Here is a 12,716-nt window from a genome sequence, read left to right as displayed (position 1 = left end):
CTGTCGATGATCCTGAACAAAAAGCAGCATTTAAAGAAAGAAACCAACTTGAAGTCTATCACGAGACGCCCTCATGAGCATTTCAGCTATTCGGCTGACCTGGAAGAAATGCCCTCTTTAGACTTTTTTCACCCTGATAACTTGTAACTGGACTTGCGAAAGGACCCGTGAAAGGATTCGTGACGGACACTGCTATGACGACACTGAGAGAAGCACACAACAGTGTTGAGACCCGCCGGCAACCCACCTTCATCTGCCCCTCCTCCGTCTCGGGGATCTTCTGTTTGGTGCCAGGCCAGGTCTCCACAACTAGGGGAAAACGCTCCACCATGTGACGCGCCTTCCTGAGTGGCTCCAAGACCTCACTGAACCTGTGTAAATTTCGTACCACAAAGTTGACAACCAATTTACTGGTATAAAACGCGCAAACCTCAACGAAGCGATTGACTTTAAAGGGCTTTCCACAAAACAGTCTTTCTTTCTTATATCATGTCTGTGGCTGAAAATCCACTCAAAATCAGTTTTGCCTCCATACCCCCCCAAAAAAATCAAAGTAAAGAGATGCTTGAGTCTATCTCAGTAGTAACACTGGTATGACACGTACATCCAGACGTTGCTAGAATTAAAGTACAAACTCTTTACTTGTTTTGTTTGAAGAGGGAAGAGCTGAGGCCGTAGTAAGGAAGAGGCGTGCGGATTCTGCTGTGGTTTTCCAGTATCATTTCAAACTTGTTTGACGCATCAAGGATCTCCTGCAAAGAAGGAATAAAAAGGTTATATACAAATTCCCTTACTCAGTTTCCACACTGGAACACAATACGGGGGATTATATATAACAAAATAAAAAATACATCTTGATAACAATACGGGGGATTCACAATGCCGTGTGCTACCAAGAGGTTGCAAAGGAGTGGCCCGTTTCACAGTGCATTGTGGGAAAACGGTCAGGAAAAAGTTCTTTATGCCCGCTGCGCTATGAATGGAGAAATTGAATTGTTCCGTTGTTTTTTTTAGTCTGGGTTGAAGATTCGGGAGTGTTTAGGGTATCGGTGTTCATTAACCCCTTGACGACGGGAATTTCTTCCCGAAAGCCGACTCCAAGAATTCTAGCCTCGCTTGGCCACGAAGGCCACCTGCCAAACCGCAAATTCTCGGTTTGTGGCCCTGCGAGCTCTGCACGCTTTGAATTACACGGTGAAAAGGCCGATTGTTCGGTGGCACGCAGCTCTACTCACCCCTCCAGTTACAAAGATACAAAGAACACACTGGCGCACTGTATTGTGAATTGCCCGTATTGTTATGGACGGAAAAAAGTTAGAAAGAACACACTGCTCATTCCAATCTTGCAGGCTTACTGTCCAAACCTACTGAACCAATTTATACTGATACTGCATCAGCCAAAAATGTACATCATTTGAATTGATTGTCGATGCGTCTCCAGAATTTCAATGTTCAAAATACTTCAATTTCTGCTCCTACATTTCTCAAGTTAGCACAGAGATTTTGAAGTCATTCTCTGCTGATTACATATACACGTACTTTCTAAACCACCTCAATGAAAAAATCTGCAATAAAAACATACAATCTTCAGGGTGCCACGCAGCATTCAACAGACTGTATTTATTAGCTAAATATTTATTAAATAAATGAACCTACATTTGAACAATCAAAGTACATGTAAATGATTGAACGTATGGGATGAAGCACAGTTGGTTTTGTTCCCAAACCTTTTGGCAGACTAGCAACTACTAGGAACAAGCAAGGCCAACAAAAATGTAAATGATCTTGATTTGAAAGTAAGGTTCACTTACCACTTTTGAGTAAAAATAACAGCAACAAGAGAAAAAGTTGCTGGGTATTAAAATTTGCAATTAATTATATCTAAATGTTTTAAGCTACATTTGAAAAAAATTCAAAGTGAGGCTTTGAACCCTAAATAGTCTGTCACCACTCCATTGAACAGAGTAAACTGAATCAGGGATCAAGATTACAAATGGTTTCCCTGTGGAAAAGGTCTATTCTACAATGACAACTGTCAGGTAAGTTTTTCATACTGGTAAGTTGGTGCTCGGAATTTTTAAAGGCAAATTTTAGAGGGGGGACGGAAAAAGGTATTATCATTTTATTTTGTATGGTCTCTGGGAAAACAAAGGGTCTTCAAGTTGGAGGGATGAGTACATGTACATGACAAAAGAACAAAACAAAACCAAAAACAGCATCTCTACCACTAGCCCTAGCAGCCAAGGACAAGGGACTTTGCCATCAGTCGAACGGCGGAGCACCAAGAAAAATAATTTTGTTTACACTTACATGCATATTGGTAAATTGTTGCATCGACGGATCCGAGACTTCTCAAAATAAAATGTTTTTCGTTTTTTCTAGTACTGAATCCGCAAAGGGGACAGATCCGAGAACGAACTTAAAAAGAAGTCTCGCCTTAGGCAAGAAATTCACCTCATCAATGCCAGATTCAAGGCATGCCATACCATAGGCATACAGGAATGTCACATAGTCCTCTTCACACAGATATCCATACTGTTGAAACAAAAACAAACTTCATATTAGCCTCTCACAACGTGTACCAGTTTTGAGGGATCCGATGCGTTCTTCATCCCCAAAAATGCTAATCAGCCAGTTTGGTATTCCAAAAAGCCAACGCCTTTCGGGAACAAAGCGTGGGTCAGCATGTGGCCACGCTGATAGGACAAACTATCGCGTAGCCATTCCCGAAGAGCTTTGTATTGGGCATGTGCTGTTTGAATACTGAGCTACATGAAGCTCATTTCAACAACACAACGCAACACAGGTCAAATCTTGTTGCACACCGTTGGACTACTAACCTGTCAGTAATAATGATAACAAACAGTGATATATCAAAAGCATGTGCTGTACTGTATTATCATAAAACCTACACAATGGGCTTGCAACATCTGAACAGTGTGCAACAAGATTTGATCCCCGTTGCATTGTGTTGTTGCAATAAGCTATATGTAGTTTACCATTCCAGTGTACTGTGAGCTCTGTACCGATACAAGATTGCAACTTTCACATGGCAAAAACCATCTCTTTTTCTTCTTTACACCGTTTCAGTGATTTCTTAGGATTTCCCGATTCATAACCAGATAACTGGTCCATGTATGTGTTCTTGTGTAGAAGTACATATACATGTACGTATGTATCCCCTCACTAGCAAGAGACGAGCGATTAGTGGGAACCGTTGCATCAAATGGGCCACCGGCGTACCGGTACATTGCTACACAAAGACTCTAAATACACCTCCAGCTCACACGTACTCCCCAGAGCCCATACCAAGCTTGTATGAACCCAAGTATATGCACATGTACAAGAATGTATGCATCACGCAACCATAATGCACAGTAGCAAGTTGTTACATTCGACAGGTTTCTCATGTCCACATCTCATGTACTGCATGGGCACTACCTGGAGGAAATCTTGAGTGTAGGGGGGAGCAAGCAGGATAAAGGCGGTGTTTCATACCTCTATACATGGGCGCAGCATTGGTGCAACAGTGGTAGGATTTAGGGATGATGAGACCTCCATGCAGTAGCCAAAGGGCTTGTGGCAATGACAATAAAAACACTGTAAGGTTTTGTTTTGTACTAGCCACGAGCTGACGAGGGATGAGCTCTATCCGAACGGTTATGATTGAATCTTGCATTTGTGGTCAGAGTGCCATCAAAAAACCAACCCTTACAATTGATGTACAGTATTTCTGAAAATCCACAATTTTGGAGTTATGAATTGGGAAATCCTCAGAAATCACTGCCACGGTATAAATAAATTTAAAAAAAAAATTGCAAAACAAGTTTCTGGGACAAAGCACTCCCTGTCAATCCAAAAATGTGCCCTCCGTCTGAGTTTCTTCAACCTACCAGTACACGTACGGTAACCTACCTGAACAGTCGACTTGCCGATGATGTCCATGGCTTGCTTGTAGTGCATGAAGGCCTGTCGGCCTCGCTGTTCCAGCATAGCCTCGGAACCGGCACGTAGCAGCTTGTCCAGTTCACTTCGCTCAAGTTCTAACACCTGTCGGTGACAAAAGTTCAGTGAATGACTGTGTCAATGCGATGCCAGTATCTGACCGTCACTGGCGGAAGCACAGCTTGCACTCTATGCCAGCAAGACAGTAAATGTCTACCATGTCTACAATATATCAGATGTACACATGTACATGTAAAACATATGTGTGCATCGTATCACATCAGATGTGTGACAAAAATATTCTTTTCCCATTGAAAAATGAAATTTTGAGCCCTTCAGGTCACATTATCCATCAGTGTTCCCAACTTTCCACCCCAAATTCTCCATACTGTCCCTTTGTCCCACGCTGAAGCCCCTTCGACTAAACTGCGGACTGCTATCCCCCTTAAGCAGAAGCACCCCCTCTGCTGGTCAGGAGTGTTCGTTTCCTTGAATGCGACGCGCAATGCATGCATCTCATACATGTAGTCAGGAACTTTTGTGAAATGCTTCACAAGTTTGTTCCAAACTATAAATGCAATAAAATGTGGCGTAAGTGAAGTTACACTGTTGCGTTAACCCTAACTGCCAAGCATACTGTTTGGCTTACACTACACAGTACTACAAAATACTAAGTAATAGTCTGAGCCTGAAGGACCTTGCACCACAGATTACTACTTCTGGCTAGGTTACTTCCATTGTTACTTGTACAGAGAACAATAAAGCCATACATTCATAGTGCCACAGCACTGTATGGTACATTGTCTTATCTATTGTATCTTATGGCTTCACAGAACAATAAAGTCATGTCCTCTTACAAGCGACAGCGCTCAGTACTACATTTTACTAGTAATTTGTAGTATTATGTAGGGTTAGGGTTAAGTTTTGTTAGAATTTGTTGCTGGCCCTCCATACTATCATATGGAGGGCCATCCCATGAAAAAAGTTCTCACCCCAAAACATTCAATTAATTTTGTGTGAATACATTTGATATATTTTGAATCCAGCCTGGACAATTTAAATCTGTATTTCTGGTACGTATTTTTTTTCTGTTTTTGTTTTCATTATATTTCCTGTCATTTATAAAAAAAAGTAAGATTAAATGGAAAACTTACAACTTTTCAGCTCATTTTTATGTGTACACTTATAACCCCTTCATACCGGGAACGTCGACAGCCGCTGCTTTGAGTGAGGATTAGTGCATACCACACAGTCTATTCACCATGCAGCTGCTGGTTCAATGTGGGCCTGCTGCTGGACAGAGCTTTGCATACTGGACATACCGCAGCCCAGCAGTCACGGTCAAAAGAATCCCGCCATGAAGGGGTTAATTACCACGTACATGTATATTTGACAACATAGTAAGAGATATTAATTTTTTGCCAGTCTTGAAACAATTTACTCTGGATTGACCTTCTTAAAACTGGAACTATTCTTGTCAAGTCTTTATTCATAGCCATAGCCAGAGCTCTTTAAAATACGGCATTTTGGATCTGGGTCATCATAAGATACATGAACATGTACGTTTTTATAACTGGTTTACATGTAGTTTCAAGATGTATTTTTGCGTTGAGGAGATGTTAATTTATATAACGGGTTTTGCTCTTACCTAAAAAAAAAAGACATCTTGAAAATAGTTCGCGGTACCCGCTGCTTCACCTGACTCGGACCGGCCAGCCGACCCCGGCAAGCTCAGTGGTCGAGTGGTTAAGACGTCTGCACTAGTAAGCAGGAGGTCGTGGGTTCGAGTCCCACCTGCGTAAGCATGTGACTTTTTTCGCAAGCTCTCGGACAAGCACTGAGCGTACAGTGTTTATTAATATATACGTTGGGTAAGGGCAAAACCCGTTATATAAATTGGTTTACATGTAGTTTTCCTCATTAAGTGTAATAACAGATTTTCAATAACCAGCAATTAATTCTTAATCTTCGTTATTGATCTGATAGTGAAGCATTTTATAAATGAAACTACATTAATGTCAACTCTTCTCAGTCTGCATCTCACCTTAGCCTGTTCCTCTTCTTGTCTCTTCTGATCTGCAGCCCTCCTCTTCCTCTCCTGCTCCTGGGCTCGCTCCCTCTTCCTGGTCTCCTCTTCCTCCTTCTGCCTCTCTGCCTTCTCCTTCTTGGCCATCCGATCTGCCTCCTTCCTGGCCAGCCGCTCTGCCTCCTCCTTTTCCTTCCTCTCCCGCCGGAGCCGCTTCTTCCGGTCCTCCTCCTCCCGTCGCTCCCGCAGGCCCGGTGAGGAGTCGTCGGGCAGGACCAGGCTGCGAGGGATCTTGATCAAGCCTGTGTTGTTGTCGAGGGACGTCAGCTCCTTCAGTCTCAGTTTGGTCAACTCCCCCTCCACCTTGCGTTTCCGACCCTCCTCCTGTTTAGTTTCCTGTTAGCAAAGACAACAAGCCACAGAAAAGGTGCCGCCAACAATAAATCATACATGTACACAGCAGATTGTTTATTAATAAGGCAAGGACTTGAATGTCTCTCTTTCAATGTTCCACGGCAGTATGGCTTGGATGAGAGAAGCCACTGAATGTGGTCCACGGCAGCTCCAGTAATCATCTTGCCACGTCAAACCAGCTTGCTGGAGGTCTTCCTCTCTTGGGTTTCCCCTCAATCATTCCTTGGATGATTGTTTTCTGAAGCCAGCGATGCCCACTGGCATAGATAAAGTGTGCCAATTCTCTGGCCGCAACATCAGCCAGCAAAGTTTTCGGAACTCCACAGGCTTCAAGTACCCATTCATTTGTTTTCTTCTCAATCAATGGTGTCCTGAGGGATATGACGATAACTCTGTAGCTCAAAAGAATCCCGCTCTTTTCATCGTTTAGGACTCAGAGCCATAGATGAATGACACCGAGACAAAGGGTGTTGATTCTAAGCAGGCAATATTGCCTTACAAAGTGTGGCTCAAAGCAAAATTGAGCGGGGAGCCTATCTTAAGCAACACTGCATGACGTTTGGCCTGGTAGCCCATTTTTGCTTAGCATATGTGCCTTCTTCTTAGCAAATTTTCTGGGCTCAATACCGGTAGCTTGGTGAAAGTGACCCCACAAGTACTACGAGTAGTAGGCCTACAACCTGTCCATCACAGATGGCTGGACTCAAAATCTGCTAGCCATGGAGTTCTTCTCATTACAGAAAACTCAGTGTGAGAAGAAGTACCAGTGTGTACATGCGTATACTTCAATACGTACGGCATCTACGGTACATCTAGAAGACTGTACACAAAACCCTATGGATACCAGTAGATGGCATTATTCTGTTATGAGCTACACGTAGATGCAGTCTTAATTTTTGTTCATATTTGGCCAAATATACCAATTTTTTTTAAATGACAAGACACGACGACCACAGTCTGTCACAAACTTTGGACTTTATAAATGTTAATAATCGTCAGTCATTTTGCCAAGATTCATGCTAAAGTCCGGCACAACACCATACCCCAAGACATTGGCGCCCCGTACTAGCACCGAAGCAGACACCCACTCCCGGGCAGTAGAGGCCCCTACACCCGAAACCCATGCCCCACACCCAGGCATTAGGGTCTTCTCCCTACCCGAAGCCACCCTCCCTTCCCCTTGGCGTACTGTAAGGGTCCCCTGGACCCGAACCCAAGATTTCCCACCAATTCCAGGATCCAACACCTTCACACAACACCGCACACGATGAGTCACACAACCCAGGAATCCTGTTCTACGCTCCACTGCTTCCGGAAAGTTATAACCAGCTATCCAGTCCAGTCCGGCAAACTCTCCTAAGGACGGCCAGAGCACGCTGGCCAAAACGTCGAGTTTATACTCACCGGTTCCTTTAAGAACCACACCTTGTCCAAAAGAGATTGATTCTAGGTGTACCCACAGACCCACTTCTCATGTTTCATCCACCATGCAAAGCTTCAAATCTTACTTAGTAACAAGTACAGAACACTACATATGCCATCCAGTAGTGTGCACAGAAGTTGATGTGTAAAGATGCCTTTCCTTGTCCACGTCAAAACCCGTCAAAAGCACTGGAGCGATTTTGACGGCAGGAAACAACGCACAAGTGTATTATGTTAATGGCGTCAATTTCTATGTTCGTCAATGTGAAACACACGAATGCATTGTACCGGTACAGTGCATAAAACGCACCCCAAAAATATACATGTATTTACATATAAAAAAACGTTATGTACAAGCAATGCACAAAACTGTGACAGATATTCACAGGACGGTACCGTACGTCCTCCAATCGTGACCCCTAAACCGCATCACCAATGCAAAGTACATGTACATGTGCAACTTTGGTATTCCATCTCTGGTAGCAAAGTCCTGTAGTTAACGATCATTCTTCACAAGACACAAAGCTACGCACAAGGTAGTCACGCTGCACCTCAGTGTCCTTTGCCCAAAGCCGAGGCCAAAGAGGAATAATGCTGCAATGCAGGAACTTCGGGAAGCGGGTATGGAGCTATTGTGGTTAGTGCCTCATAAGATACTGTACAACGTGTGGGTAGGGTTTGTGCAATCGCCTTCAGAATCACCGGTGTTTGTATTTGTGATATAGACAGGAAAGTTTTTCCTGGAATGCATATAAAGACTGGGCTGAGCAAAAACACACAAAAAATTGTTTTTTTTCCTTGCAGGGGCAGCTTCCACTTTTTTCGGGGGGGGGGGGATATTCGGCTTCAAAAATCAAAACCAGATGAAAAAATCGGAATCAAATCCTGCCACCAACTTCCGTAACTGACAAAAGCAAATTTACCAGTGCATATTTGATGACAAGGAAACGTTACTGTACATGTACATGTACTTTAATGCATGTAACGTGTGAGAAAACCTCGATGACTATATGTACATTCAGGGAATTATTTTGTTTTGTTTGGAAAGTCCAAACTAGTTACCATGGTTACAGGAGTAAAAAGTTGTCTCCATAACATTTTTGGTATCCGCAACATCTGTATTTCGACACAGGATACCAGGTACATGTAGTCTAAACAACAACGGAACATGTACGTGGCAAAACAAGTCATCAATGCTGTGAAAAACAGGGCAACATCCTTTTCCGGCGTGGATCATCACTACTATGAATACTGATAGGTCCGAGTGCCTCAGACTCAAGAAAACCTGAGCAGAGAATGCCTTACCCCATGTTTGATACCGTCAGGGGTGACTTGGGAATAAACCAAGCAAAACAGGAGGTAACACAAACAGCCAGGAATGAAGAACTGGATCAGGACCTGGTCCAAAACCAACAGCACCTCGTTCGCCACAAAGCAGTAGCTAATATAGACATCCTCCATGACTGCTCCGCCTGTCTACCGTACATGTATGAAACACAAGTGACTGGCTAAGGCCAGTTCACCTTGTTCACTGGCTTGCAGAGAATGAAACCCCGCCGTGCCATTTCACAGAGATTATCAGCCCTTGTAACGAAATGACCACTTTCACTCAGCACAAAACCAAATTCACTTCGTGGTAAAAACTGAAAGCGCTTAATGAGGGTCACACTGTTTTTCTTCCTTTCTTTCTTTCAAATTACTAGGTCTCAGGTTGTGAAATCATAAATTCAATCCATGTGTTTAGTCTTAATTTCTATTGATTTATCACTTCCTCCGTTTCCAACACCAATTTGGAAATCGACACCCAAAGATGAGACTCTCAGTGACGCAAATGCGCAATTTACATACATGTACATGTAGCTATTGCTATAAGTGATGAAATGGACACTGCACTAATGGCATAAAGTGCATGTATCCCCTACACAAGAAAATGTGTGCAGGTACAAAATAACAGGTGCATCTGGATTTAGTGTCAGCAGATAAAACGCATACATGGTGAAGACATATTCAAGTTTTCCCTGATCACACTGGCACATGTACCTGGTAGTAAAAGAAACTGAAATTAATCCTCTTTTTCAAACAAGACGTCATTCTCATTTAGTTTTTTAATACATCGTTTAAGTTCTTTACCTAACAGTTCTGCATAAAATTTGGCTTTAAATACTAGTCTGAGCCTGACGGACCTAGCCCTACAAATTACTACTTCTGGCTAGGGCACCATCCACTGCTACTCGTACAGAGAACAACAAAGCCATGCATTCACAGAGCACTGCCAGAGCACTGTCTTTGTATTTTATGACTTCAGAGGACAATAACATAACCTTCCCCAAACCGCACAGAATTAAGCAGTAGTAAAGTGTTTCATTCTGTGGGGATAGGTCTGGTAGGCCCATCACAGCTGGCTTTTGCATTGGGTTTGGCATACATGTACCTCAGAAAAACAAAGTCCAACAGCCTCTGTGAACAAAGTCCCATATGGGTGTTTAACTTTGTGTGAATGGGGAAGGTTTGGGCCAACAAACCTTGGGCGGTTAGGGATAAGGTCATGTCCTCTTACATTTTACTACTAAGTACTGTAGTACTTGGTAGTATTCGGGGTTGTCAGGGTTAATTGGATCTTCTCCTGGCAATAACACCAACCTAAACAAGTACAAGCTGTCTCCACTACGTGGAGCTAGTCCCTAGGCAACAACCCCAAGGCCTACATGTACCTTAGGCTATGGCCCCTGGTTTCTAAGCAGTAGCCCCAAGGCCTTTTGAGAATAAAACTAAACTACCACACACTGAACTGGTTAAGAAGAAACAAAGCTGAAGAACATTGGCACTGGATGGTACGTGTAAATGCACACAGGTGAGAATTTACACAAAAAAGTGAGACTCAAAATTCCCATAGTCATGGAAGCGTTGTCATAGTTACAAACATTTAGGAAAGACGTACATGTACTTTGAAAAGTACATGTACCTCAGCCGAGCACTTTGTCCAAAATATGAAGCTTTCAGATGAAAATTAATCTGGGAAATTAAAAGCTTCTTTTCAGACAGTGTAGCGAAACAGTTTTACCCCAAATGTTAATAAGCATCTCACACACACAAAATAAACTGGACAATCACAAACAAGTGTCTGCAATTTGAAAGGTACGGTACAGGTGGGCAGCACACACTGTTAGGCAAACATCGACACTGTTACAGCTAAACAGCATTCTCTCTGACATTCACAAGACAGATCTGCTGCTTCATCTAATGTCGATTAAAACTGACAAGAAATATATAATCATCCACAGACCATATGGGGAAACCGAATAGGCGCTTGAATGTCATTATGAAGATGAACAAAGAAATTGATTGGAGAGTGATTTGAGCCTCTGGAGCGCTGTTCCGGTGCTCCACCAACTAGGCTTTCCAGCCTACATGTACGTTGGTGGCTCCTCCTCCTGAGTGATCCCCGTTCACCACTTCCCAGGCTGCATCGTGTATTTGGGACTGGATCCCTGGCTATACACGTATGGTGTTTCATGTTTTACGGCTTCTGACTAGCACCCCTGAACAGAGATATTGACAAAGGGGAAGAGTCGCCAACACAGGGCTGGATGGCTCAGTTGGTAGAGCACCGCTGTTCCAGAGGCCAAAGTTCACATTTCACAAAAGTCAATTTCTTTGTTCATCTTCATAAGAAAAATACAAGCACACAAACAAATCCCCCTGCAGAGTGAGTGATCAAAAAAGGAACTGATTGACTATAACTTCCAACATCCTCCAAGTGGTTTTGAGACTGCAGCTATACGGCAAAAGAGATGTGGCTGAGCATGAATGACGCACTGCGTCAAGGCCTTGGGCCACACCTTGCATCAAATTTGGACCAGACTAGAATGGAAATCACCCACACTGTTCCAGGATATGTCACTACCTCGAAATACCGTACATCGACAGGAGCTGCCAGATGATTTTGAAGGAATGAGGTAGTGGTCATCCCTCTAAGAAAAACATTTTTAAAAAATGGAGGACTTTGGAGGACTGACAATGACTGAGGCAGAATCCAATAGAAAACAGTTGGAGGATTTTATACCATGTCGGATTAAGGTTGCATCCTAGCAAAACTGGAAAGGGAGACAGGGTACCGGTAAGGTCATCAAACTTAAACCTTTTGCGAATTAAATTGGAAAAAAATCTGGTACACCAAGTTTAATACCTGATTGCACATAAACACAACCATTTAAATTCTGCAGACTAAAGACACTGTTGCTATGCCTCGTGATTCGGGGCAAGCTTTTGCATAGCGATCACCACCTCTGGAATGGACTGGTTCCTTTCTGCTATTCTTATCCGTTGAAAACAGTGTATTGGTGCATGGCCTGTCTTATGTAAATAAGCAAAAGTTTGCCACGAATCACAAGGTATAGCAACAGTGTCTTTAGTCCGGAGAATGTAACTTGCATATGTTCATATGATTTTAAAGAACTCAGTGTACCAGATTTTATTCAAATTGAACTCGCAAAAGGCTTATATTAAAAACAAAACAAGAGACTTTGTGGACCCAGATTTGAGCGACTCACCTCATCCGATTCAGAGTCACTGAATTCCGATGCTGAGCTGGACGGATCCACCAGATCCGGCACGTCGTCCAAGGTGACCCTCTCTGTCTGCTTGACCTCAAACCAATCTTGCTGCACCTCCAGGTCCTTGATGTAGGGGTCTTCGGGGTTATACTTCTTGCAGTAGTCGATGGCATGGGAGTTGGACAACACAGCACGCTTCTGGTAGCCCAGCTCAAAGAGGGACTGGGCGAACCGATAGTGGCCCTGTGTTGGGAGGGGGGGAGGGAGAGTCGGGAAGGGGAACAGCACATCAGTGGCTCTGACCATACAGAGCGCTAAGTCTCAGAGCAAAGTGAAGGAAACTCCATGTTTGTGCA

The 12,716-nt window shown here is 43.3% G+C and overlaps 1 protein-coding gene across 6 annotated transcripts in view; it reads right to left on the bottom strand.

Annotated features, from left to right (window-relative positions):
* LOC110982707 (uncharacterized) overlaps positions 1 to 12,716 on the bottom strand; it is a 65,760-nt gene that overhangs the window by 31,087 nt on the left and 21,957 nt on the right. For all 6 annotated transcript variants that reach the window (XR_015427024.1, XR_015427023.1, XM_087142904.1 and 3 more), the window contains exons 10-15: positions 12,358 to 12,603; positions 5,990 to 6,367; positions 3,916 to 4,050; positions 2,455 to 2,535; positions 643 to 752; positions 248 to 371 (exon numbers count right to left, since the gene is read on the bottom strand). Coding sequence is in view for 4 of the 6 variants with exons in the window: in XM_087142904.1 (XP_086999030.1) it covers positions 248 to 371; positions 643 to 752; positions 2,455 to 2,535; positions 3,916 to 4,050; positions 5,990 to 6,367; positions 12,358 to 12,603 (1,074 nt within the window). In the remaining 2 variants the exon portion in view is untranslated. The remainder of the gene's footprint in view (positions 1 to 247; positions 372 to 642; positions 753 to 2,454; positions 2,536 to 3,915; positions 4,051 to 5,989; positions 6,368 to 12,357; positions 12,604 to 12,716) is intronic.

The sequence above is a fragment of the Acanthaster planci genome, linkage group LG10, assembly GCF_054643075.1.
Source record: "Acanthaster planci isolate LZ-2023a linkage group LG10, COTS_SCS, whole genome shotgun sequence".
NCBI classification, from domain to species: domain Eukaryota; kingdom Metazoa; phylum Echinodermata; class Asteroidea; order Valvatida; family Acanthasteridae; genus Acanthaster; species Acanthaster planci.
This window is presented reverse-complemented; position numbering and strand designations above follow the sequence as displayed.